This window comes from Petromyzon marinus, chromosome 21 (genome assembly GCF_048934315.1).
Source record: "Petromyzon marinus isolate PM22_M1 ecotype Great Lakes invasive population chromosome 21, UKy_Petmar_22M1.pri1.0, whole genome shotgun sequence".
Lineage (NCBI taxonomy): Eukaryota > Metazoa > Chordata > Hyperoartia > Petromyzontiformes > Petromyzontidae > Petromyzon > Petromyzon marinus.
This window is the reverse complement of record NC_133687.1, coordinates 10,789,803-10,817,575: the sequence shown is the minus strand read 5'-3', so window position 1 is coordinate 10,817,575 and position 27,773 is coordinate 10,789,803. Positions and strand designations below refer to the sequence as shown.

Genomic DNA, 27,773 nt, shown 5'->3' with positions numbered 1-27,773 from the left:
TTATATATATTTTATTATTTTGTTGTTTCCCTTCAACGTGACTTTACCGAAAAAACTAAGAATAAGTGGGAGACTCTTTGACTTTCTGAAGCTATCAACACACAATTGTTATCACGTTACAGCGTATCTTATCCGTTATTTTCATCAATTAAAAACGATAGTCCCATATAAGTATTAAAAACTTTTTTGTTATTGAAGGACCTTCTCTCTGTCTGTATTGGCCGAGAAAGCCTCGCGCTGCCCCTACGTAAGATGGCCGGCGGTATTGGGACGGCCGAGTGACGTCACATCCGGCCCACGTGACCTGCGCTGTGCTGCCACCCCCACCAACCTCGTCCTACCCACACGGCACCGCGCCAGCCTCGGGCCCGCACTTAGACGTCTCGAGATGTCGCGCGGCTCCATCGAGATCCCGCTCAGGGACACGGACGAGGTGAGCGGTGCGGTGCGTTGCCTTGTGAGGAAACTAAAACATCGAAGAGGGTTTTTGTTTATGTTAATGCGCGTGTGTACCCACCGCCACCCTCACGCCCCTCATCGCGCGGGATACATTCGGGAGAGGGCTCAGCGGGTGGCGACTGTAAAAGTGGACGCGCTGCGTCCGCGTTGTCTTCACGTGCTGGCGGCTGGCGGTGGACGGGGCGGGTGGGGGGGGGCGCCTTTCGCCCGATTTTAATTTCGTAGCTCCGATAAGAGGGGGAACGCGCTCGGGTCGTTGGCGGCCCGCCGGGATTGGCGAAAGCCGCGCGCACGTGGTCGCCTTGTGGGCCAATGGGAGGCTGGCGTTTGGGCACGCGTTCGCTTATGCAGACTAGGTAATCCAGTTTGCTCCCGAGGGTTGGGGGGGGGACTTGACATCGGAATCTGATGAGCTGTAAAGCTCTTTGTGGTGTTTTTTTCACGCAGAGGTCTAGTAACAACTACAACTACAAAATAGACGATAAGAGTGCAAAGTATAGGAAAGGTAAACAAATCGCTCATGATACCAAGTGTTTGTGGGTTAGATCGCGGTAATATAAATGTTGTGTCGTTAAATCCGCCACCACCCGACGCAGACAAATTGCTAAGGTTTGTCACGTAAACAGAACGTGCCTATTCGTTGCTAGTACAGCACACCGGCGTGTTGGAGAGCAAATTCACAACGTTTACAAACATATTGCTTACAAGAAATATATTACATACCAAACAAAACAAATGTTTGTTTATCTTGCCAGGTGAAGCCCACTGAGCTATTAACTTATTTTGCGAAAGCGACCTGGCCGCAAATGATAATGGTTTATTATTGCCGCGTGTCTTATCCTGGATTATAAGACGCTCCGGCAAGTAAGACTCTCCCCCAAACCAGGGCGATGACATAGGATTCAAAAACATGGACATTGAATGCTTGGAATTGCATTGATAGACAGAGAAATAGGGAAAGTCACGGACTCGAGAATGTGGGCATTGGACACCGCACCTCAACAGGAGGATGGTTGTGACGGGACACAACACGAGAAGGGATTATGGCCAATGGCTGAGACTAATTCCTGCCCACGGTCAACATCAGTGGCACGTCCTGTCACGAACTTGCCCTGGACCGTGTAAACAGCGGCACAGAGACATGATCCGGTGTGCGTGGTGCTAGTCACACTGCCACCTCGAGTGCTGACCCTAATCGGTGTTTCGCTAACAGCATTATCTCCGCAGTCTAGAATCCTAAACGTCTCGGTCGAAGAATAGAACCGGACGCCGCAGGTGAATTGCTGCGTGTGGGAAAGTTCATGAGCGCATTGTTCAATACAGGTTGGAGTTCTGGAAGAGGCTGCCCATACATCTTGTGAACATTGGATCACGGGGACTTCATGAAAAGCCTTAATGAGACGAGACAATGCATCTGCTACAAACAACCGAGAACTGATTTTTGTGTTTAGTTTGTTGTCTTGCCCCCACACCTCCGATTAGCACGGTTGTCTACGTACGGTGCGAAAGAAGTACAACATACATAGATAGACTGAATGACCCCCGTTCTCGTGTGTGTGTGTGTGCTGCAGGTGATAGAGCTCGACTTTGATCAGCTGCCGGAGGGTGACGAAGTCATCAGCATTCTCAAGCAGGAGCACACGCAGCTGCACATATGGATCGCGCTCGCTGTGAGACAAGGGCTAGACCTGGGGCTTCGCCATTAGCCACCTGCGTTGTCTTCTCCCACCCCGCGCGACTGTGCCCGTGACTCGTCTGTGTGAATGTGTGTGTGTGTGTGATTTGTGTTTAAGCATATACAGGTATCTGTCCATTTGTATGAGAAGCTGGTGAACTAACCTGCCGGTCACACAGGACGACTTTGTTTTTTGTATAGGTGTGTGCATCTGTATGCGCGTTTATGTGAAGGATTGTGATAGTATGTGGCTAGTGGGGTGGGGAATTGTACATCTTGGCACAGTATGAGGTTACAGCTGGTGCATCTAAGAATTATCTGAGTCAGCCAACCCATGGCACCTGCTGGGTCTGTCCTGTGACCTCGACCTGTCAGCGAGCCTTCGACACTTCACGTGGCCTCAAAAGTGCATCTGGCCTGGCACAGGCGCCATGGTGACGTCACTGTCACTTAGTGGCAAATGGCGGGTGTTGGGGAGTGTAGTGGTTAGCGCATTGTGCTACCAACCCGGCGACCCGAGTTCAATTCCCACTCGCGGCCACGACCAGTGACGATTGTGCCAGCCTTCATAGGTGCTCGGTAACCGCACTTGCCCCAACGGTCCACTAAGGCTATACTGGGAATCTTTGCCTTTGTGCAGTTGGAGTACTACCGGCAGGGCAAGCCGGAGGACTTTGTGAAACTGCTGGAGGCGGCGCGCGTGGACGGTACGCTGGACTACCGCGACCACGAGAAGGACCAGATGACGTGCCTCGACACGCTGGCCGCCTACTACGTGCAGCAGGCGCGGCGCGAGAAAAACAAGGATGTCAAGAAGGAGCTGCTCACCCAGGCCACGCTCCTCTACACCATGGCCGATAAGATCATCATGTACGACCAGGTGAGTCGTCCCCCCCCTGCCATGCTCCATACGGACGCTGGGCACCCGCCGTAGATTAGGGGTGAGGAACCCATTGTTCATGGGCCAGATGAAGCCCGCGACCTCATCTCAAGTGGCCCACGACTTCCTTGTCTCTTTACATATTCGTGCAATAGTCACCCAGTTTTTGTTCAACGTTGCTGTAGCATAATTGTCATTGTACTCTGCTCAGTCTGGAAATGATCTACCAAAGCGGTGTTACACTACACGTAATTTATTATTGTACACTGTTTAATGTTCCTGCAGTGTTTTCAACTTATCATGTGGCAGGTATTTTTGCTGCTTGATTGCTGTACTTCATTTGTTATTATTTGGTCTCCCAGATCACTCTTGCAAATACGAATTATCCTGGTCTCTTGAGTTGTCACCTTGTTCACCAAAACAACTTGACTTTATTTTTTCAAATCCACTCCACACAGCCAGTCTTTCTCTCCATGTCGCTTGTTCATCTGGCTTTGTATCGTTCACCATCGTGGACGCTCTTCGCCCCTCGCTAACCCGTCGCGGCGAGTCCTCCGCGCTAACGTCGCGACGCCACGGTCGCCTCTCCCTCTCGCCCTCTCCGCGCGATAGAACCATTTGCTCGGCCGAGCCTGCTACTGCCTCCTCGAGGGAGAGAAGATGGAGCAGGCGGACGCACAGTTCCACTTTGTGCTCAACCAGTCGCCCAGCAACATCCCCGCGCTGCTCGGTGAGGACTCTCAGCTGTGAGCGAGTATGTATGTATGTATGCGGAACTTCTTTTTGCACGGTATCGGAGGGTAGGGACGACTGCGGGTAGGAATGACTGCGAGAGTGTTTTAATTCCTGCTGAGATCGTTGGTGTCCCCGTGCGCAGGCAAAGCGTGCATCGCGTTCAACAAGAAGGATTTCCGCGGGGCACTCGCCTACTACAAGAAGGCGTTACGCACTAACCCCAACTGCCCAGGTAGGTCGCCCTCTTCACGTGATTGCCGTGTGGGCGCAATCACTCGGGTCGGTCACGTGATGAGTACAGATTAAATCAGGTTGCTAACACAGCAGCTGTATGGAGAACTGAGGAAGGGAACCCGCACACAAGGTGATTTGGTAAGATAAACGCTTGATAGATAAATGCGGCAGTGACATCGATCGCTGGCTAACGTTAGCGCTCCGCAGGCCACGGCCCTTGCACCAGCAGTCTGTTGAAGGCTACATGGGTGGGGGTGGCATCTCCGTGTGTGAACCGACAGCGGAGGTTCGTCTGGGCATGGGCCACTGCTTCGTGAAGCTGAGCAAGCCGGAGAAGGCGCAGCTCGCGTTCATGCGCGCGCTGGAGCTCAACCCCAAGTGCGTGGGCGCCCTCGTCGGCCTCGCCATCCTCGAGCTCAACAAGAAGGAGGTAGAGAGAGAGAGAGAGAGACGGGCGACGACGTGTGCCGGGTGTCCGCCGGGGCCCACATGCCGGAGGGGCCCATGCGCCAGGCTTAAGAAGTAGGGTTGTTAAATTCGGGGTTTTTTTTTCTTCGCATTATCGTTAACGACTTGAAAAAAGGGTATACGTGGAAATGTTGAGTTAAAGAGGACCTTGTCTCGTTCTCATGTTGGGTTTGGGCACCTTGTTGAAGCGTTGCCGGCTTTGTGGCATCACGTCCCTCACGTGAGAGAGGCTGGAGTCGCTGATCACGCATTACTCGTGTCACTGACCACGTGTTACTCGTGTCACTGACCACGTGTTACTCGTGTCACTGACCACGTGTTACTCGTGTCGCTGACCGCACGTTACTCGTGTCACTGACCACGTGTTACTCGTGTCACTGACCACGTGTTACTCGTGTCACTGACCACGTGTTACTCGTGTCACTGACCACGTGTTACTCGTGTCACTGACCACGTGTTACTCGTGTCGCTGTCCACGTGTTACTCGTGTCACTGACCACGTGTTACTCGTGTCACTGACCACGTGTTACTCGTGTCACTGTCCACGTGTTACTCGTGTCACTGACCACGTGTTACTCGTGTCACTGACCACGTGTTACTCGTGTCACTGACCACGTGTTACTCGTGTCACTGACCACGTGTTACTCGTGTCGCTGTCCACGTGTTACCCGTGTCACTGTCCACGTGTTACTCGTGTCACTGACCACGTGTTACTCGTGTCACTGTCCACGTGTTACTCGTGTCACTGACCACGTGTTACTCGTGTCACTGACCACGTGTTACTCGTGTCACTGTCCACGTGTTACTCGTGTCACTGACCACGTGTTACTCGTGTCACTGACCACGTGTTACTCGTGTCACTGACCACGTGTTACTCGTGTCGCTGACCACGTGTTACTCGTGTCACTGTCCACGTGTTACTCGTGTCACTGACCACGTGTTACTCGTGTCACTGTCCACGTGTTACTCGTGTCACTGACCACGTGTTACTCGTGTCACTGACCACGTGTTACTCGTGTCGCTGACCACGTGTTACCCGTGTCACTGTCCACGTGTTACTCGTGTCACTGACCACGTGTTACTCGTGTTGCTGACCACGTGTTACTCGTGTCACTGACCACGTGTTACTCGTGTCACTGACCACGTGTTACTCGTGTCGCTGACCACGCTACTCGTGTTGCTGACCACGTGTTACTCGTGTCACTGACCACGTGTTACTCGTGTCGCTGACCACGTGTTACCCGTGTCACTGTCCACGTGTTACTCGTGTCACTGACCACGTGTTACTCGTGTTGCTGACCACGTGTTACTCGTGTTGCTGACCACGTGTTACTCGTGTCACTGTCCACGTGTTACTCGTGTCACTGACCACGCTACTCGTGTTGCTGACCACGTGTTACTTGTGTCACTGACCACGTGTTACCCGTGTCACTGACCACGTGTTACTCGTGTCGCTGACCACGTGTTACCCGTGTCACTGTCCACGTGTTACTCGTGTCACTGACCACGTGTTACTCGTGTTGCTGACCACGTGTTACTCGTGTCACTGACCACGTGTTACTCGTGTCACTGACCACGTGTTACTCGTGTCGCTGACCGCACGCTAATCGTGTCGTTGACCACACGTTACTCGTGTCGCCGCAGGCTGACTCCATCAAGAACGGCGTGCAGCTGTTGTCCAAGGCCTACACCATTGATAGCAGCAACCCCATGGTCCTCAACCACCTGGCCAATCACTTCTTCTTCAAGAAGGTCCGTCACCGAGACAGTGTTGTATTAACGAGAGAGGTTATCCTTCGTCGGTGGCACGGGAGGGGAGTGGGGGGTGGGGGGAACCAGTGTGACACAGTGGTAGCACTCGTGACTCACGGCAAGAAGGGCCTTGGTTCGATTCCTGACTAGGGGGCCTTTCTGTGTTGAGTTTGTATGTGCCCCCCCCCTGTTGTGCGTGGGTTTCTTTACGATTCTCCAGTTTCCTCCCAAAGCAAAAAAAAATATCACCGGTATTGACCAAGCATCCCCATGCTGAAAAATGACGTGCAAATTACTCAATTGGGAATGCAGACAGCAAAACACCTCCCCCCCCCCCCCCTTATTGCGAAAACTTGACAGGACCCTCCTGAAAAGGATCTTAAGACATGGTAAGGCTTTCTGAAATCAACAAGCATAATAACAACAATCAAGCATAAATAATAATGAACTCGTCCCGCACCCTTCACTCAGTCTTAAATACATATCTGGTGCGATGTGTAAACATGACCAACGGGGCGACGAAGGTCGTGGTGCGAGCATCACTCGTTTTTCCTCCATAGGTGCTCGTTAACAGTATTTTGTCCGCTAAGGCTATAGGGGAAATGTGTGTGCGCGTGCAGGATTACAGCAAAGTGCAGCACCTGGCACTGCACGCGTTCCACAACACGGACGTGGAGGCGATGCAGGCCGAGAGCTGCTACCAACTGGCACGCTCGTTCCACGTGCAGGTACCACCGCCGCCGCCGCCTCGGTACAGCGCTAGCGGGTGGGGGATTGGGTGGGCGGGCGGGCGTACAGGCGGGTGGGCAGGCGGGTGGGTGTGCAAAAGGGCGAGTTTGTGGGCAAGTGGGCGGGCGGCAGGCGGGTGGATGGGTGGGCAGGTGAGTGGGCAGGCAGGTGGGCAGGCGAGCGAGCTGCCCGGCTACAGACTTCCTGTTGGATCCCAACGCGAGTCTCCGCAAGCCTCTTAACAAGAGTAGACGTTTTTATTTAAAGCTTTCGTGACTGCAGTAATTCATATTCTTAGCTCTTTCGGTAAAGTCACGTTGTTGGGATAGGCCTTGACTTTACCGAAAGAGCTAAGAATAAGTGTAGACGTGTTTACGATTATAACCAAGTATCACTGGGCAGGTAGCTCCGGAGTAGAGCGAGCAGCTCACATTGGAAAATTTGTGAGGTCAAATCCCTCTGGGGCTGATATAATTGAGTAATACTTTCTTCTAGTCATTGGGCCAGAGTATTGATGATCAAATCCCTCGCCCATATGCTGACAATTAATAAAATCGCTGGGTGGATGTTACAGGGGTAATGGTAAATCGTTAAACGCTTCCTTGGTGTCCTTCCGATCGTTTTGAGTAGATATCGCTGACCACGACATTCGTCAACCTTCCTCGATGTTGGCTCATGGAGCTGACAAATCGCTCGTTAAAAATCCTTACCGTCAAATCATTGGGTCGTTGTGGTTGTGAATTGTTACCTTTCTTCCTCGCGACGCCTCCCGGTCGTTTGATTGAGTCGACGTCTACTCTCGCCCGTGCCAAACTCTCCGTCCCAGGGGGACTACGACCAGGCCTTCCAGTACTACTACCAGGCGACCCAGTTCGCCTCGCCCAACTTCCTGCTGCCCTACTTCGGCCTGGGCCAGATGTACATCTACCGCGGCGACCGGGACAACGCGGCCGGCTGCTTCGAGAAGGTGCTCAAGGCCTACCCCAACAACTACGAGACCATGAAGATCCTGGGCTCGCTCTACGCCACCAGCAACGACCAGGAGAAGAGAGAGACCGCCAAGGTAACCGAGCGTTGTTGCTCAATTTTCTCACACGGTTACAGAGTCCTTGAAGAGCTGCGGTTTGGAGTAGGGATTATCGGCATGTACGGCCACGACCGCTACATTCCTCTCGATTTGATGTCAGGTTGCTCAGCGGTTGAGCGAGTGGCTTGGAATCGGAAGGTTGCGAGTTCTAATCCTTTTTGGTGGATTAACTTAGCCCAACATCTCTCTGGGGTCGATAAAATGAATAATACTTTGTGAAAAAGTCAACAGCGGTTATCCTATGTATAGACTCGCCCCTGCCATAGGAATGTGGAATTTCCCTCACTGGCTCATGGCTGTAAACTGAAGATGTTCGTTTGAGCAGGAAATCACTTGAACCTTTTTCAAATATATTCCTAAGATCCCAAGATGACATAAATAGTATAATGCAGACACAAAGACAGGGGAGATTGAAATAGCATGGCAAAATATAATAAATCCCAGAAGAGCGTTCCGGACTGTCCGGACTAAAATTCACAATTAGGGTACGAGGCCTCGTGCGTGTAAGGGGCAGCGTTCAATGTATTTTATTCAGAGCTGGGCTGTAAATTGATTAGTAATTGTGTGTGCCGCTGGACTGGAGTTGATGGGCTAGGCTTGGTGACATCATTGGTCTTACCAGTCGTGCCAGGCTTGCCTCGTAGTGGGTTTCCCTCCTTTGCGAGGCAGGGTATCTGGGCGGCTGTCATTTTTAAAAGGACCAGAGGCAACGATTAAAAGTTCAAGTCAATTGACTCTATCGACTTATCCTCCCTCCTGGGTCGAATGAATAGGTGCTCCCTAACAGCACTTGCCCACATGGTCTCTAAGGTGGCATCATTGTTGTCTCTGTTTTATGTGTTGTGTGCGGTTCATAGGGTCACCTCAAGAAGGTCACGGAGCAGTACCCCGATGATGTGGAAGCCTGGATTGAATTGGCTCAGATCCTTGAGCAATCCGACATACAGGTTCGTCAGTTTCATATTAATCATAATTTACATTTGTAAGGTGCATTTCATCCGTATATCCCAATGGTCCCCCCTGTATGGAAAGCAAATAAATAGAACCAGGATAAACTTCCAGAATTAGGAGCAAATGTTCAGTTAACAGAGGTGAGATTTCAAGACAGACTTAAATAACGATTGTCTTGTTAGCAAAGGCAAAGCTTTCCAAAGCTTGGGATCTGCATATAAGCAAAAGCCCAATGACCCCAGGAAGCGAGGCTTGACCTCCGAGTACTCAGATTAAGGCGATCCGAAGATCTGGGGGCCCTGGTTGGTGTATAAAGATGGATAAGTTCCTGTAAATATTGCAGTCAGCAGCAGCGACAGGTGTTTTATAGTTGGCCTATGAATTACAATCAAGGCTGCAGAAGCATATACGGTTAGCTACGTATGGTGCAAAATACGTTAACATACATGCTTACATACGTGCGTGTTTGTGTGTGATGGCCCACAGTGCTGTCGCACCCCACCTCCCTCGTGCGCCGTGCTGTCCTTAATAGGTGCAACTCGCCAACAGCGCTTGCGCCAATGGTCTGTCGAAAGGCTACACGTGGGGTTTGACTTTGTGACGGCCGCGTGCGTCTCCCCCCTGCTCCCCAACCCCAGGGCGCCCTGTCGGCTTACGGCACAGCAACCCGCATCCTGCAGGAGAAGGTGCAGGCCGACGTTCCCCCCGAGATCCTCAACAACGTCGCCGCGCTGCACTTCCGCCTGGGAAACCTCGGGGAGGCTAAGGTGCCGCCAGAGTCATCGTCGTCACCTTCATTGCAGTGACGGCACGGTCATCGTCATTGTTACGATCGTCGTCGTTGTTACGATCATTGCTGCCACCGTTTGTTCATTGACACAGTCGCCGTTATCGTCGTCATCGACGCTGTCAAATCGTCATCATTGTCGTCATCATAATATCGTCATTGTTATCTTCCTTGTTATGAATGTCGTTATCATTGCCAATGTTATCGTCATTGTCTCTGTATAGGACGGATATTAAGGGGTTAAATTGCTTGGCAGTCTGCCTGTGTGTGGACGCCTGTAGGTGTACACACTTGTGCTGTGTGTGTGCGTGCGTACACTTCTGCTCTTGCGCATACCCTTCTGCGTGCACACAATGTGTGTTTGGGTACACGTGCGTGTGTGCCTGTGTCCACGTATCCTCGTGTATGCACACACACTCAAACGTGTTGCACGTGCTCGCGTGTGCGCGCGAGCAGAAGTACTACGCGGCGTCGCTGGACAGGGCGAAGGCCGAGGCTCAGCATGACGAGCACTACTACAACGCCATTTCGGTGACGAGCACGTACAACCTGGCGCGCCTGCACGAGTCCACGTGCAACTACCACGGCGCGGAGCAGCACTACAAGAACATCCTACGCGAGCATCCCAACTACGTCGACTGTGAGTCCTCCCCCCCCCCACCCCCCCCCCCCCCTGTGCGTCCACCCAGTAATTTCTCTGCCCATCCGTCTGTCTGTCCCATCCATTGAGTTTGTTGTTCTCTGCGTTTGTATGTTCGAGAAATTGACTCAGCCCATCATCCCTCCAGGGTTCATAAAACTCGCGTCCGCTGTAACAATGTGCTCTTTCCACCACTGGCCTAGGGGCTGTAGACGGATGAAAAGCACCACCTCAATGCTCGTTAAATCCTAACCGCGAAACGCAGCACCTTCGTGACAGCCCTACGCAATAAGAAATGGGGCGAAGGCCAAATGTACGAACAGATTTGATTTGAACTGGAAATCCACCCTGACTTTGCCGCACAGGCTACCTGCGTCTCGGCTGCATGGCGAGAGACAAGGGGAACTTCTACGAGGCCTCCGACTGGTTTAAGGAGGCCCTGCAGATCAACCAGGTGACCCGTCGCGAGATGCTGTTCAGTTTATCGGCCGATAGCATCGTATTCTCCAGATTTGACTTATCACCCTTTCCCGTTCTGAGACGACTGCCAGTTGCCGGGTTGGTCCCGTTCACCGCTGAATCTCGGAACGCGCAAGCGTTTCGGCGTTAATTTTATTTACAGAGGCGTAGCGCCTTTGTTTTCAAAGACATCTTACTTACCGCAGAGAACTGTAGTGATATGACTGCACTCTATGATAGCTGGTGCCAAACTGTACTACACGCCCTCCCGCATGGCCTTGTGGGAACCTCGGTACCGATAACGTTTTTTTTATTAATGTTTTTCTTCTGGTTCCATTCATTGGTTTCTGGGTTAGGCCACGTAATGGCCTAAAGAATCCTCCACCACCCGACACAGCCAAACTAATTAAATTGCCCCATTTAACGACGCCAGTTATTATTGTTTCAGCTCACTCATTGGTAAATTGAAGAATAGTTCTCACAGATAGATTTGGCAATTATATACATGATGTTTCAATTGAAACAGCATCAGCCATCGTCAGGAGAAGGTCCAGGAAGTCAGGCATATTGGATGTTTATGAGCAGCACACACCCATTGAGCGTTTTGGTTAGTGGTCTAGACAAGGCTGAGAGCAATGTACACGCCTGCTACGCATGCCACGCGTGCACGGCATGGTGATGGTGATCGAGCACGCCTGTGCGTGCGGTTATTTTCCATGCAGGACCACCCAGACGCCTGGTCCCTCATCGGGAACCTGCATCTCGCCAAGCAGGAGTGGCAGCCGGGGCAGAAAAAGTTTGAGCGAATCCTGAAGCAGCCGGCGACGCAGAACGACGCCTACTCGATGCTGGCGTTGGGCAACGTGTGGCTGCAGACGCTGCACCAGCCCACACGGGACAAGGAGAAGGCGAGAGAGAGAGAGAGATGGATTGATGTTGATGCCTCGTGAACACGTGGTTCTTTTTGGTTTATGGCCATAGGAAAGTGGAATGTCCATCTAAATCTAAGGCCGCCTCGAGCTACAAGCACAATCGCACACTCGCTCTTTTGACTTTTGTCTTTGAACCTGTGTGTAGTGTGTACGTTTAACTCGGCTTATGCTTGTGGTGTACGTTTTAATGTGCTAGTTAAATGAAAAGTCAAATTAAGTAACAAGTCTGTGCGAATATTTGGCTGTCGTTTTTCCAGGAAAAACGTCATCAGGATCGTGCTTTGGCCATCTACAAACAGGTTCTGAGGAACGACCCCAAAAACCTGTACGCGGCTAATGGAATCGGTGAGACCATGGTTTAATCGTGGGCGGCCGAATCCAGATCCGAAGCCGGGACCTCAGTGGTGCTCTCTCCCTGATCTGACGTGGCCCTGATTAGGGCGTCACGGTGGTGTGATGTTAAATACCTCGCCTAGTATCCAGGAGGTCGTGGATTCGATCCCGACCCTGACTCCTGTATATTTGGAGTTTGCTGTGTCCCTCCCCCACTGTGCTCACGTGGATTTTTCTTCGGGTCCTCCGCTTTTTTCCCCTCCACATTTAGAATAAACATGTGGTTATAGTATTTGGCTGCTGTAAATTTCCACGTGATTATATGCCACTTCGTTGACCTATCATTCGTGGCCAGGTCGCTTCTGAAAAAGAGCTATATATATAGCTCTGTGGGCCTTACCTGGTAAAATAAATATAGTTTAGCTTAATTAACATATCCGAGCCGAGCCACCTTCATCACACCACGGGGTGGTTGTCCATTGGGCTATTTGCCAAGCCATTCCCCTCCGAACCAAACCGCTCGTTATGCTGGCCTCGCAAGAAGACGTCTCAATCTGGCTTGGGGCTAAGCCGGGCAAGGTGTGTGGGGAAAGCGACGCATTCGTTGCGCGTGGCGTCGGCGAGTTCTCTGCGAGGACTCGGGCGTCGCCGCGTCATTCGCACGCATCTGGACCCGTTCGCTGCGTGCGATTGCATGCCAGTGGCGCGGCTCGACTTCTGCGGAAGGAAAACAGCCTGGCAGGGGCCTCCTAAAGGCACGTGGGGCTGGCTTGGCGTAGGCCCGGCGCGGCTCGGTTGTACGGTGCACCGACGGACGTCGCACGCAGTGAACATTCCATTAGCCCTGTCCCCTGCTTGGCACTGAGCCAGCTTCAGATGTCTTGTAAGGCCAGCGTATTATGGTTCAGTTCTGACTCGGCACGGCATGTAACCAGTGGGAAACTACACATAACTACACTCGGGTTCTGGCTCGGCACAGAAGGTAGCCGGTGGAAAACCCACCTGTACGGTAAGGGCCCCGTGCCGGCTTCGCTCAGACGTGCCAGTGACAGGGAGGCGTGACGTGGCCATCGCGTGTGCGTGCGCATGTCGCAGGCGCCGTGCTGGCCCACAAGGGCTGCATCCGCGAGGCTCGGGACGTGTTCGCCCAGGTGCGCGAGGCCACGGCGGACGTGTGCGATGTGTGGCTCAACCTGGCGCACATCTACGTGGAGCAGAAGCAGTTCATCAGCGCCGTGCAAATGGTGCGGTGTGCGTGCGTGTGCACGTTCGTGCGTGTGTATGTGCGTGCGTGCGTACGTGTGAGTGTGTGCTAGCGAGTGACTGTGTACGTGTGTGGGGAACAGTATTACCTAGTACGGTGTATCAACATCAGCACTGGGGAGATCAGAATATTTATCCTGGAGGAATCTGATAAGCCGTAAAGCTCTTTTTCACAGATGTCCAGTCGGGGGGGGGCGGGTAAAAACATTACAACAACAAACAATACAAAAACATGATCGATGAAGGCAGCCGGCCGTGGTCCCGGCCACGCCAACACCTATTGCGCCTTCACAGCTGCTCGCTAGCAGCACCTGCCCCAACAGCGGGTGCAAGTGTCGATGTCGTGTGTGTATTTGCATCCTTTTCCGTCGTTATCACAGAGCTGAGAACCGCTCCGCATTCACCTGCGCACAACGGCGCTGCTGCCCTTGGTTGACCGTTCTTCGCGATTGATATCCGCAGTACGAGAACTGCCTCAAGAAGTTCTTCAAGTGTCAGAACACGGAGGTCCTCCTGTTCCTGGCGCGGGCGTACTTCAAGTGCGGCAAACTGGCCGAGTGCAAGCAAACCCTTCTGAAGGCAAGAGCACGCGTGCCCACACGCGCGCACGCACGCGGGAGGGTCCGCTGAGCTTTCCAGTGGCGACTCTTGACGTTCTTCTTCTCCTTGCTGCGTTCCCCCCCCACCACCGCTTCCCCCCCTCCCACCGCCCCCCCCCCCCCACCCGCTGACCCCGCCGACCCCACTAGGCGCGGCACGTGGCGCCCAGCGACAGCGTGCTAATGTTTAACGTGGCGCTGGTGCTGCAGCGTCTCGCCACGTCGGTGCTGCGTGACGAGAAGAGCAACCTCAAGGCCGTACTGAGCGCCGTCAAGGAGCTCGAGCTGGCGCAGAGGTGGGGGGGGGTGGAGCGGGGAGGGGCGGGGGGGGGGGGTGCGTTGGGGGGAGGCGGGGGCAGAGTTGTGGGTTTAATACGAGGTCTGGAAATGACGCAATAAGACAACTGTGTTATGCTTCCAGGATTGTATTTTGGCCACCTGGTTTCTGATCTGAAGATGCTTGGCTGGAGCAGTCTTAAACGGAGCGCCGTATCTCATTGTTAAATTCGGTAGCGGGAATTGTTCCTTCGCGAAACCGATAGGCGAGCTACAATAGTTATTATTAACGTGTTTTGGCAATGTCGGGTGGTGGAGGGGCTTAACAACAAACATTTGGTTGGATCGTTCTGCGGCCTAACTCAAAAATGTATTTGGAATCAGTATTGGTTCATGTTTGTGCACTGTTGTTCACTTCTGTAACAGGATTGTTTTTGCTCTTGTTTCTACTTAAGTGATTTGTTGTACATACTTAATCTTTATGTTTTTACCTTTGGCATTTCGGTGATCTAGGCCATTCTTGCAAATTAGACTCCTAACCTGGTCTCTTTAGTTCTCTCACCTGGTTTAAACAGTAATCTCGGCACTCAACAACTTGTTTAGAATCATTCGTACAGCACGAGCGGTCATTGCCCCCGCCCCTTGGGTCTCCGTGTGGACCAACCCTCCCTGGTCTCGGTGGGTCCCATTTGGCACGGGCTGCACGCTTTCCACCGCCTGATGAGTTTCCCCTCGCTTACTTAATGTGTCAGAATCGCTTTGAATCGCCCTGAATGTGACTGTTCCCTCTCGGATCTCTGAAGCTAAGGAAATGTTAAGCCCGGTTACTGCTATCGATGGGTGAGCACCAGGGCTTGCCGGGTGTGGTAGGCGTGGGGCTGTGAGGTGTGGTCAGGAGATAACGCTGTCGAACATTGTCCCCCCGTACGCGCGGTGGGTGTTATCCGGGCTCTCCCGAGTTTTCCTCCCACACAAAACCAAACTCTCAAAAACGTAGCAGGGAAACCCCCCCCCCCCCCTCCTTGTCACTCCTTGATATTTTCTTGGGTAAAATAATTCACATCGTTCTCTCACCTGGCTGCAAGCGGTGTGCGCGTTGTTGTGTTGCAGGTACTTCAGCTACCTGAGCAAGTCTGGCGACCGCATGAAGTTCGACTTGGCCCAGGCGGCAGCTGAAGCCAGGTCAGAGCTGAATTAATCACGTGTGTGTGTGTAGTGTGTGTGAGGTCGTGTGTCGATTGTGGATTGACAGCGTAGCGGTTAGCGCACTCCGCTACGGATCCGACGACCAAAGTTTGATGCCCGCTCATTGCCATAATTTTTGACGGATACCGGGACTATTCCTGGGCCTCTCAAATAAGTATTTGATGCGATGCTTAAACATCAAAACTACGGGAGATGAATGCGGCCGAACGTGCTTCTGGCCGCACCAGCCCATCATGAGCTGCATTGGCCTTCATCGGTGATCTTTGCTTACAGCACTTGCCCAGCCGCATGGTGAAGGCTATACGGGGGACTTGCCTTCGTCTTCCAATACTTTTGCGCATTCACTCCAAGCTACTTCCACACGAACGAACACAATAAACAACCCCTCGTGTACGCGTGGCATTGACCCCACCGTCACTCGCCCACGCCCTCCTGCAACCGCTCGACACCGTCATAACGGGCGCTCGCTAACACCCTGCGTTCGTGCGTGGGCGTGCAGGCAGTGCGCCGACCTGCTGAGCCAAGCGCAGTACCACGTGTCTCGAGCGAGGAAGCTGGATGAGGAGGAACGCTCTCAGCGCGCCAAGCAGGAGAAGGAGAAAGAGGAGCTCAAGCTGAAGCTCATGCAGGAGCAGGTGCCGCTCGCCGTCGCTTCCTCGCGCTTGCCAGCGCGCGTTGGAGGCGTTTTAAAAAATTCTGAGAACTGCTTTTTACGTTCAGTTTGTTGTCCTTCACCTACGTACGGTGTGAAAGAAGATCGACGTGCATGTTTTTCCAGAAGAACGTGTGGTTATTGCAGACTTGATGCCTTGCAAAAGGTATCTGTTGGGTGTATGAACATCTTAACACCTGTTTTGTTGCCATTTACGGTAAACCTATTGTTATTTCATCACACATAAGTTTACGCTGTCTGTCGGCCTTAGAAGCTGGGACAAGATTGTTGCTTATGGAGACTGCTGTAGATGTGAACAGGAAAGGTGGTGGTGTGCAGGGTGTAGGGGAGGAGGTCACTGAAACAGGCATAGCATTGGCACCCAGAGGTTAGCGACCATGGGGAAAACCTAAAGCCAGATGCGTGTGGTGGAGATGAGACTGTAAGAGTGGTCCTTGAGTCAATTCTTGTAACAGGGGAAGACCTCGAGTCAGATGTCGGTGGTGGCGGCGGGACGTTAAGAGGTCAGGCGTGAATCGTGCAATAGTTGTATGATTCGACAGAAGGACGGAAGCGAGGGGTGGCGGCATCAACGGCATTGACCGTGATGACCGTCTACTCGATCTTCACAAGGCGATGTGAACGTGACGACGTCGACGCTCTCGGTTTCCACGCTCTCACAGTGGCCGCCTGCTGAGCCCCCTGTGAATCTGTTATAGTTCTCGCACGTGAAGCAGCCCTGGTGGCTCGGAGGTCAGAGCCCTGAGCCGTCACCGCTGAGAGCCTGGGTTCGAATCCAGGGCTGTGACTAAACAGTTCTCAAGTCGAGCGAGTTTAGAATCTTTATCTTCGTTCGTTTTTCAATCCGCTTGCTTTTGTGAGGGTTGCGGCGGCAGCATATTGAGTAGGGGGGCGGTCCAGACCTCCCTTTCCCTGGCGACAGACTCTCGCTCTTCCTGGGGAATTTCCAGGTGTTCCCAGGCCAGCGACATAGTCTCGCCAGCTTGTCCTGGGCCGGCCCCGGGGTCTTTGCCTAGTGGGACGTGCTGCCCGGTAGAGTTCTAGGGGGAGTCTACTAGGGGCATCCTTCCCAGCCGCCCGAACCACCTCAACTGGCTTTATTTATTCTCGGGATCTTTATTTATCCTCGAGAAATCCGATAAGCTCTGAAGCTTTTTTTCCACGAATGTCCAGCATGGGCGGGTCAGTCCAGTAGGGGCGGGGTCAGTTGATGGTGTCAAGCGGGCCACCAATTTAATGTGGTTTGGCACCGTATGTGGCTGAGGTCCAGCTCTGGGAATTTGAGCTTTGGTTTGACTGTCATGCGGAGAACGTCACTGTCATCATATGCAGAGCGAGTGGGAAAGTACCGCCCTCGGCTGTGTGTGCGCGCATGCAGCAGAGGTCACTTGAAGGGATCTCTCAAGAAGTAGCTCTGTAACATCTGCTTCCGTGGGTTCCATTGTCTAACACGAAGGCTCGCGCCGCCCTGCGAGAGGTCCCATTGGACACTTCATCTCATAGAATATTTTTATTTTATTCACACTCGCCCACATTCTGCAGTTCCCATAATTATATTAATATTATTGATCTGCTTGTCGACCCGCACCTCCTATTAACACAGTTGGCTACATATGGTGCAAATAAGTTTCCACGTACATACAGTGCATTACCCGGAAGAGCCTTTCCGAGTCTCAAAACTCATTTTCAGGGAGGGTCCTGCCAAGTGTTCGCAGTAGTAGAGGGGGAGGGGGGTCGGTGTTGTCGTGTGTGTGACCCCAATTGTATCATGTGCAGTGTGAATCTTTTCGGCGCGGGGATGTTTGGCCAACACCGGTTACAGTGCGTGCTGTTTTTAATGACGACATCATTGTCTACGGCGGCAGGGGCCACACCACATCCGCTCGGCGCAGGCACTCGGAGACATCCCCGATCAATATTTTACTTTTTAATGAGATCGGCCGACCGACCAGCTCCTGAGTGGGCACAGTGGTGTCGGTAAAAAAAAAAATGCGTGCAAAATGAAACCAAATTCTGTGAAAGAGCGGCCAGGATTAGTTTGGGAATGGATAACCATGTTTCCCATTCGTCTGCCGAGTCCTTATCGCCTGACGGTGGTGTTGGTTGTGCTGCACGTGGCTGCCTGTAGCGCAGCACTGTAGGCGGTACAGCAGCAATGTGGACTCGTGACTAGAACGGACGGTGGCCGATGGTCAAAACTGCTAATGGAGTGATAGTCAAGGAATGGAACGCGTCCAAACGGACGTCAGCTGTAGAGATGGAGGAATGAACGATTCCACGTGCAGGTGACCGGGTGGATTGTTGCATCACGGAGTTTGCAAGAGGGGGGTGGCGGCTTTGGGGTGGGTGTTGGGGAGGCTTTCATCCAGCAGTTGATCCACCATGGCTGACTTAATAATGATGATTGATGGTGATGATGAATTTGATATTTTCTAAAGTGTTTTTTAATTTCACTCGCAGGAAGAAAAGCGGCGCCGGCTCTCGGAGGAGCAGCGCAAGCTCCTGGAGACGCGAGCGCAGTTTGTGGAGAAGACCAAGGGCCTGCTGGTGTTCAGCGAGCGCCCCGAGTCCCAGCGCGAGAAACGCAAGGGCGGAGGGGGCGGCGGCAAGGTGGGGGAAAGTGGCACTGCCCCTTATGGCGCCAGAATTGGGACCCGCGTGGTGCCCGCGTGGTGCCCGCGTGGTGCCCGCGTGGTGTCCGCGTGGCGCCCGGCGAGCGTCTTGCTCAACCCATAACCCCGCGACTACTTGCCAGCAGCGGGAGCCTTCCCGCGCTTCGCGTGATGGCTTCAAAGTGCACCTAGCCTGGCGCGAGCGCCGTGGTAAAGCTGCCGCCTCCAAACAGTGGCAAATGCCGTCTGTTGTTGGTTTTTGCTGCGCACCTGTGTCTGTGCGTGTCACGTCTTTGTGTGTAACATTGTCTTTGTGTGGGAAGTCAGAATAGCCGCGTGACCCGACTTGACTTCTCACTTGGGTCATTTACACGTCCTTGACCGGAACGCGGTTATGAATTGTGGTGTCGCGGGCGTAAACCTGTTTCGCGGGCGTCCTCAAACAGAACCTTGAGAGTCGGGGTCGTGTTCCGCAGAGGCGCAAGGGCGCCGACTACGAAGACTTTGTGAACGACGGCTCGGAGGACGACCTGCCGACGGCGCGCAAGAAGAAGCAGCGGCGAGCGAGCAGTAGCGAGGGGGAGGGCGGTGACGGCACCGACGGAGAGAGGAGGCGCAAGCGAGGGTCAGTGTCTGTGGGAGAGAGCGGGGCTCTGTGTCTGAGAGACGGTGGTGATGTGTGTGAGAGACAGCGGCCGTGTGTGTGTGTGAGAGAGAGAGAGAGAGGAGCGGTGCGTAAGAGGTAGAGGTTGTGTGTGTGTGTGAGAGTCTGGCCCTGTGTGTGTGTGTGAGAGAGTGGTAATATGTGTGAGAGACGGTCTGTGGGGAGCGGTGGTGTAGCGGTTAGCGCGCTGCGCTATTAACCTGGCAACCGATTCCCGCTCACGGCCAACACCAGTGACGATTATCTGAACCGGTCCTGGGCCTCCCCTAGGTCGACTCAGCCTGAAATGACTACCTGGTGCAATGTGCAAACATCGCCACTAGGGAGACAAAGGCGGCCGGGCGTGGTGTTGGTCACTCACCCGCTCGTGTGTTGTGCCGGCCTTTATAGGTACTCGCTAACAGCACTTGCCCCTACAGTCTGTTAAGGCTACACGTGGGGGTCTTTATCTTTGTCTTGTGTCTGAGAGACGGGGGCTGTGTGTGTGCGTGAGGGAGAGACTGGTGCTGTGTGTAAGAGGTAGAGGTTGTGTGTGTGAGGGGCTGTGTGTGTGAGAGTCTGGCGCTGTGCGTGAGAGGCGGGGGTTGCATGTGTGTATGTATGTTGAACTTATTTCGCACTGCGTAGCCAGCCGTGCTAATTGGAGGTGCGTGTGTGTGTGTGAGAGGGGCTGCGTGTGTGTGAGCGGTAGTGTAGTGGATAGCGCGTTGGCCTACGAATGCTGGCGACTCAAGTTCGATTCTCGCTCACGGCCAACATCAGTGATGATTATCTAAACTGGTCCTGGACCTCCCCTACGTCGACTCGGCCTCAATTAGTATCTGGTGCAGTGTGTACAAACATTGCCACTAGGGAGACAAAGGCGGCCGGGCGTGGTGTTAGCCACCCACCCCCTCGTGTGCCGTGCCAGCCTTCACAGGTACTCGCTAACAGCTCTTGCCCCAACAGTCTGTTAAGGCTAGTCTTTGTGTGTGTGTGTGAGAGTGGTGATGTGTTTGAGAAATGGGGGCTGTGTGTGTGTGTGAGAGAGGGGCTGCGTGTGGCAGAGACACTGCCCATGGTGGACACTGCCAGTGGTGGGTACTGGGGGAGCGGTTTTCCACCCCAGATGGCATCGACCAACCCCCTTGGCCTCTGGGCTAGTGTTGACGACGAAGGTGGTGGGTCTGTTATTACTTTGGTGCTGGCACAGACAGCTGCCTCTACAGCCATGCAATGTGACGCTCGCACTAATGGCGTGGTCTCTGTGTGTGGCGTGCGTGCGTGCGTCCGTGCGATGTTTTCCCATCCACAGTGGTCGTAAGGCCAGGAGCCGCCACCAGAGTGGGTAATCTGATTTGTTAACTTTTATTTTCATTTCTCCCCTGCACGTCTGTTTTTTTTCACCCGTTTGAAAGCCCCGTTCAGGTCAGAGAACTTCCCTTCGATACGATCGGTGCTGGCAGAACCTCACCTATTCCTGTCGGCAGTCTTTAACTATATCGGGGTGCGACTGCGCGTGCCACTTAGTCACCTGTTGTTGTTCTTGTTCGAGTCGCTCTCCTTCCACTTGGGCTCCCTGCCGACCGACAACACGCAAGCAGGGGACTGGGGGGGGGGGGTAGAAAGAGGGCGACTTGAGCAACAACTGACCAGAGTCACAGTCGCCCCTTGAATAAAGTTAAAACGTGAATTCTAATCAAGGTTGCGGAAATGTCAAATTCACCGAGGAGTCCTCGCCGATTGCAGAAAAACGTTTCGTAGAAGAAAAAAAGAGGATCTATAACAGTGTTTTAATTATATATGGCACCTCGAGATTCATTTGCAGTTAGACGCTCAAAATTACTCATTTGGGATTACACAGCACGGCAATCATTGCCCCCCCCCCCCCCCCCCCCCTACTGCGAAAGTTTTTCAGGACCCTCCTGAAAAAGAGGTCACAAGACTCAGTGAGGCTTTCCTGGGTGATCAAGCGGAATGCATAATAATAAAATAATAATGAGATGCTGTACGCCTTCTCTTTGTAATTGTAATTCCAGATACGCAACATGCTCTGCAACAGCGTGAAGCAAATTGCCAGTGCTGTCGTCGTAGGGTTTGTGAAGGGTCGGGGTGTGTGCGAGTCAGTCGGTCGCGTTGGCTCAAATTCATTTTGATGTCGATCGATCACGTAAAAACGAAGGGGGGGGGGGGGCGTGGGGGGACCACAGTGCACTTTTTCAGGAAGCAGCCGATGGTTTTTGCTCACAATGCGCAGAGGCCGGGCGCTGTTTTTTCCACGTTGCCGTGCGTCGTCCGAAACCACTTGAAATGACGTTTTTTTTTTTATGCGGGTTGCAGGCACCCGCGATTAAACCCAGGTGCTCAAGTGACGGCGAGGTGACGCCACAGCCGGGAATGTAATTTGCAGGGGAGAAAAATAATTCTAGTAATTCACAGTTGGCGGAGTCGATCTGAGAATTTTTTTTTTATCTCACAAATTTGCCTCACGAGTGCATTGTGGTGCGCACATTAACGCCGAGCTCAAATGTTCTAGGGACCCAAACGCTCTGCTCCGGTTATGTAAAAAACACTCGATGTGTCCGTTGCCATGAAGGAGGGCTGTTGCCCGAAACGTCACCTATTGTATATTTTTGACCTTTTAAGGCCACACGGTGTTTTTGACGAACGTGCCGAGTTCTTTTCATAATTAATTGTGCTCGCGCAAGCACTAAATAGTCCGGCAGGTAATTTGATTGGTTGGTCAGCTGCCTGGCTAAGTTGGTTCAATGTTAGGTTTCTTAGGCACGCATCGGTGGTGTTTGGTGGTGTTGGTGGTGGCCGTAGGTAGTTGGGGCACGGCACCGTCATGGGGGGGGGGGGGGGGGGGGTGAGTGGTGGCGGTACACGCTCGGGGACGCGGGGCCAGGCCGCGCTGCCACGTGGTTCCGCGTTGGTGCGCGTGCGTGTTGGGGGGTGAAACGCTTGAGCGTGCGTTAATCGTAGCGTGCACGTGTGTGTTTGCGCGCACGCGCGTGTGCAGGGGCCAGGATGATGGGGCTCCCCGTTCCAAGAAACCTCGCAAGCAGCCGCAGAAGAAGGAGCGGCAGCGCAAAGAGGCGAGGCGCAAAATGCGTAGACTGAAAAAGATTAATAATTGGTGGGGGGGGGATGGGCTGCGGGCAGCAGTGTTGGAGCAGCGGTTGGCGCGTGCCGCGCTATGAACCCAGCCACCGGGCTTTGATTCCTGGCCACGGCTGACGCGCGCGGTGGCTTGGCACGATAGCCGAACCGGTGCCGAGGTGGCACGCCTGCAGAGGTTCGTGGTTCGGCCGCGGCAGGCCGCCCCGGTTAATACTGCGATGGGCGTATCGACCGTGGGACGCCACGCGCCGTCTTCTTCACGGTGGACGTTCAGAATTTCGAAGACGTTGCGGGCCGGCCGTCATGCCCCGCGTTTGCCGAATTTTCTGGATTGGGATCACACCTAACATGTAGACCATAAGAACAGAGGGAAGTAGTATTTGCACATTACTATTATATAAAAATAACAATATTGTTGTCACTTGGCAGGAGGCGAAGGGCGAGCGCTTGTCGGCCGCCATGATGAAGAAGGTGAAGTCGAAGGCCATCATCTCGTCGAGCGACGACTCCTCGGACGACGACGCCCTCAAGATCGCCGACGAGGGGTCCGTGTCCAACCCTGTCCACCCGCTCGTTCACTCGCTCACCCACTCCTCCCGCTCCACCTGCTCACCCGGCCGTGACCTTACAGCCCCGTCCACCTCGTCACATGTGTAACTCTCCCTGTGTCTCTTTTTGGTGACGTCGCCGCCACTCGGTGGCGAATGGCGGCTGTTGCCGTGTTGTTGTTGCCTCTCCTCGTTTGTGTCTTTTTTCCTTGTCTCTCTCGGTGTCCCTGTCTCCCTGTAACATTCTCCCCACTCTCTTATCTTCTCTCCCCCTTGTTCCTCGCTCCTCATCCCTCTCCCCGTGTTCCCCCTCTCCATCTCCGTCCCCCTCTGCCACTGACAGGGGCAAGGCGAGCGGCTCCGCCTCGGACTCCGACGGGGATGAGGCTCCCAAGCAGCAGCGCCAACGCCTCGTGTCGGACAGCGAATCGGACGGCGGCGGCGGGCAGAGCCCCCGCGCGCCCAGCGACGCCGGCAGCCGTCGCTCGCGGTGAGACGGCGCCTCCGGCCAATCCGGGGCACTGACCGCGCTCCAGCATTGTCATTCACGAATGGAAGTAGAGATTTACGGATATATGTCTATGTTGGTAATAGAATTGGATGGCCCGACCGACCATCCAGAGCGACATGAGAGGTAGGAGAGTGCGTGAAGGGGATGCAGAGTGTGATCGTTGAGCTATCGTTTGTGGCCAGGTCCCTTCTGAAAAAGAGCCATGTAGCTTAGTGAAACAAAGAAAGAGAGTGAGGTGAGAGGGGAGAGGCAGGAGAGCACTTGGAGGAGGGGAGTAGAGTGCGATGAGAGTTGTGGACTAACCCCATTGTCGCGGCAGTTGAGAATTCTGACGATGGCAGCCTCTGTGTCACTCAGATCCGCCCACTCCTCATCGGAGGATGAGGGAGGACGCGCCGGCCGTGACGACGATGACGACGACGACGGTGGGAGACGCGGGGGCGGCAACTCCGATGAGGACGAGGAGGATGCGGTGGGGGGTGCCCCGGCAGGGCGGCGTCGCCGTGGCAACGTCGACGACGAGGAGGAGGAGGAGGAGGCGGCGGTGTCGGGCTCTGAGCGAGACGGCTCGGGCAGCCCCCCGGCCTCCGTCAGGTCGGCCTCGCCCGTCGACTCGGCCGACGACAGCCAGTGACCCTTTGATCTCGGGCTTTGACCTTGACCGTGAGCCAGCGACCCTCATCGCCACTCTCGCTCTGCCACCGAGAAGCCGAGCACGGGGCGCCGACTCGGACCCCAAACGCGACCCACGAGCCCCTGGCTCAGCGGCGCTGACCCCCCCCTCACCGCTGTCTGGTGTGAGCTTGACTCCTCACTCACATGGCAGCCACCGACTACTGACCCTCACCCTGACCTTGAAACATTGGGCTCGACCGTATCCCTGGGTCATGATACGAGCCCCAGCTGACGCTGACACTTGCCGATCTTGGCCGTCACCCCCCAAGACTTACCCTGGCACTGGTCCTCACTGAAACCGTGATCCTACCCTCTTTCGTTAGTCTTGACTGTGACACTTGGCTGACTTAGGGGGCATTCGCGAGGCCTTGACCCTGACCCTAATCCAGACAACCCCCGCATCTGACGCAGGTTCTCGTTGTGACGCTGACAGTGACCGTGATACCAGGGGTTGGATTTCTTGCATGACTGGGCCATTGCGTGAAGAGGCGATGAAAGACCGGCTACCGTCATTCAGCCACGCACGTTAGGAACTTCTCTTGTATCGGTGGTGTGTCCACTCCACCCAAGTACTGTGATCCACTCTGGTGGACCCCAACGGTCCCCACGATCCCCCACAAGAAAGCTATGACCAACAAACATTACCCCGACACAGTTAGCCATGTTATATACTACAGACATTAAGTACTCGCACCATCCATTGGAATAAGTAAATAAATGTAGGAATTCTTTGTCAGGGATTTTTATTTGCCTTTAGCGAAAGTTAAAATTTTGTGCGTATGTCATTGTTTTGGTTTTGATTTGTCCTGAGATCTACAACAAAAAACGCAGATCGCCCTTCCACGTATTAGCTACCGCTGGACAAGAGCAATGAACGTAACTTTTTTTGTTTACTGAGAAACGACGGGAGCTGCCGCAGTGGAGCAACGATGATCACAACGGACCCGCAACCCAGAGGTCGCCGCTCAGATTCCATCTCCCGGCGCAGCGGTCGGAAACAACGCGGCGAGTTTTTTTAAAATCCCCCACCGCCTCTGGTCCACCCAGCGGTGTTTAAATGGCTCCGGCACAGTCCGATCGGCAAGGTCGAGGTGTGGTGGGCAAAAGTGCGCGGGGGCCTACGTTCACGTCTCCAAGACGCCTGGTCGGCGTGGAAGAGTCGGACCGAATGCCCCTCGGCAGCTGCCTCTTGGCGGAGGCGCCGTCCGCCAGCGGTGGCGTGAGTGAGCCCAGGCGAAGCAGTTGCAGGCCCGCGCCGTTTTCCTTTGAATTGGGTGGTGCGGGTGAATGTACCGCAACGGTGACTTACGCTGCCGTGCGGTTCGTCGATTGGCTCGTGCCAATCGGTGCGTTCGTGACGACTAACATTACACCGGAATCCATGTACCGGTCGCTGGCTTTTGTAATCGGTAAGCGATTCGCATCCTGACCCTTACCCTGTCCCCCGACTAAACTATCCACTTGATGCTCGGCGAGTGACGCTGTGACCCTAAGCCCGACTCGAATCCGCACGCTGCCTCCAATCCTCGCCCTCGCTCAGAGCCACACGGACACAGCGCATCCTCTCTGTGTGGGCTTTTAGACTGTTTGGGCAAGTGCTGTTAGCGGACACCTATTAAGGCCAGCACGACACGCAAGAGGATTGGCGTGGCCATCACGGCGCCTGGTCCGCCTTTGTCTCCCTAGTGCTGACGGTGTTCACAATACCTCACTAAGTACTCTTTTTCAGCCTGAGTCTGCCTTGGGGAGGCCGAATGCAGGTTCACTTAACGATTGCCACCGTGGGCAGGAATCGGATCCAGGTTCGCCGGGTTCACGGAACCACGCAGCGAGCGCTACGCCACTGCTCCCAACACTTGTACAGAAAAAAAATCGCCGGACACGCACAGGTGGTACTTTGCGTACTTTTTTTATTTGTAGGCGTTGGATAAACGTATGGATTGGTGTAAAACGAGAAATAGTATTGTAAGCTTTCCATAAAACTAAATTCCCGGTCCTCTCCGGCTCGACCCTCACGCCACGCTCTTGTCCAACGCAATTGTTTATCAATGATGGTACGGTCATCGTCGTCGTCGTCATCCTCATCGTCATCTTGTGCTGAATCCACTGCCGGATGAAGGCCTCCCCCAAGGCGCCGCAACAATCCACACCTCGGGCGGCTGCACGGTGGTGGTGGGTTGTCGATAATAGGAAGCTGCGCGCCCCCCCTGTCTATAAAGACAGTTACCGATAAACTGTCTCCAGCTGTAAAACACGACGTCCGCCTACACGTTTTTACAGTTCCTGCATCGGTGACCATGCACAAGTGTACCGAGTGAAATCATTATTAAAAGAGTTATGTTTTTCTTCTAAATCAGTGGTGGAATTCCTCACTTGGAACCCCCGGACCGTATGCATGTGGAATTTCCACACTCCAAAACTTGAACATTCCGTCCCGAAGCGCGGGACTCTCGGGAATGGATTTAAATTTGTATTTTTGTTGTGTGTGTGTGTGTGGGGCGCACGAGCGAGAGCCGCCGTTGCATTTTGTCTACTGGAGCCTTGGCTGGCACGTTGCAGGTTTTCGCAGGCTCGGCTCAGTATCCCTAGTCCGGGCTCGGCCCAGGCTTGCCTCCGGCTCAAGTGAAGCCGGCTTAACTAAAATTAAGCTAAACTACTTTTTATTTTATTTTACCAGGTAAGGTCCACTGAGCTATATAGTTTTTTTTTTTCTTTCCAGAAGCTACCTGGCCACAAACGATAGCTCAACGAGAAGTGGCTTATCACGTGGACGTTTTTAGCAGCCAAATACTCGGAAACGTACGTTTCTAAATGTGGAGGGAAAAACCCGGAGAAAATTACACGCGACCACGGGTGAGAACAGGCGTCGGGGTCGGGATCGAACCCGCGTCTTCCGGTACACCAGGTGAGGTAGTTAACATCTTGACTTTGCGCCGACTCTTAAGCGAGCCTGAGCCAAGCCAGGACTGAGCCACTCGTACGGCTTTGGGAACCCAACTGAGCATCGTTTTAAGCCAGTCCAGAGCCAAGCCGCGACTGGGAAGACGGCCCCGAGTCGCAGAGGCCAGGACACTGCAGCGATTCGCACGGTTGGCTACGTACGGTGTGAAAGAAGTTCAGCACAGTACATGCAACCGCACAAGGGGCCCACAAGCTGGAGGGGGAACCCATGCGCCCTGGACTGCCGAAGAAGAGGGAGGAAAATTGGACACCTTTAATGTTTCATCATTTGACCTCCTTTGCCAGTACCAAAATGTAATAATAGGGGTTTTCCCCTTTTTTCTGGCAAGAAAACTGTACGCCTTTTGGCGTCATCTGGTCGAGCACCAATTGGGCCGAGGCTCAAAAGAAAGCCGTCCCTTGGTGTGGACCAATCAGTTTCAAGGACAATGCATATATTATCATAGTATGTTTTTTGTTTGCATTTTGACTGCAAGTATTGTGGTTAATGCGGACATGAATCCTTGTAAAAAAAGGTTTCAGTTTTGTTGCCAGAAAAAAAGGGGAAAAACCCTATTATTAC

At 53.6% G+C, this 27,773-nt stretch overlaps 1 protein-coding gene across 2 annotated transcripts; it reads left to right on the top strand.

Annotated features, from left to right (window-relative positions):
• Positions 1-282: 282 nt before the first annotated feature.
• Positions 283-26,603, top strand: CTR9 (CTR9 component of Paf1/RNA polymerase II complex). Of its 2 annotated transcripts, XM_032958355.2 has the most exons (27): positions 283-433; positions 2,031-2,129; positions 2,775-3,014; positions 3,627-3,744; positions 3,892-3,981; positions 4,265-4,413; positions 6,096-6,203; positions 6,824-6,931; positions 7,759-7,995; positions 8,877-8,966; positions 9,609-9,737; positions 10,214-10,397; positions 10,763-10,851; positions 11,579-11,764; positions 12,046-12,133; positions 13,217-13,365; positions 13,847-13,963; positions 14,134-14,279; positions 15,370-15,441; positions 15,965-16,100; positions 18,599-18,748; positions 19,227-19,375; positions 20,709-20,741; positions 22,416-22,491; positions 22,946-23,061; positions 23,408-23,554; positions 23,933-26,603. In XM_032958355.2, the coding sequence occupies exons 1-27, from the start codon at positions 389-391 to the stop codon at positions 24,207-24,209; spliced, it is 3,528 nt and encodes a 1,175-aa protein (XP_032814246.2). In that variant the 5' UTR covers positions 283-388; the 3' UTR covers positions 24,210-26,603. The 2 variants fall into 2 exon arrangements, with proteins under 2 accessions (XP_032814246.2, XP_032814247.2); XM_032958356.2 differs by lacking the exon at positions 20,709-20,741.
• The last annotated feature ends 1,170 nt before the right edge of the window (positions 26,604-27,773 follow it).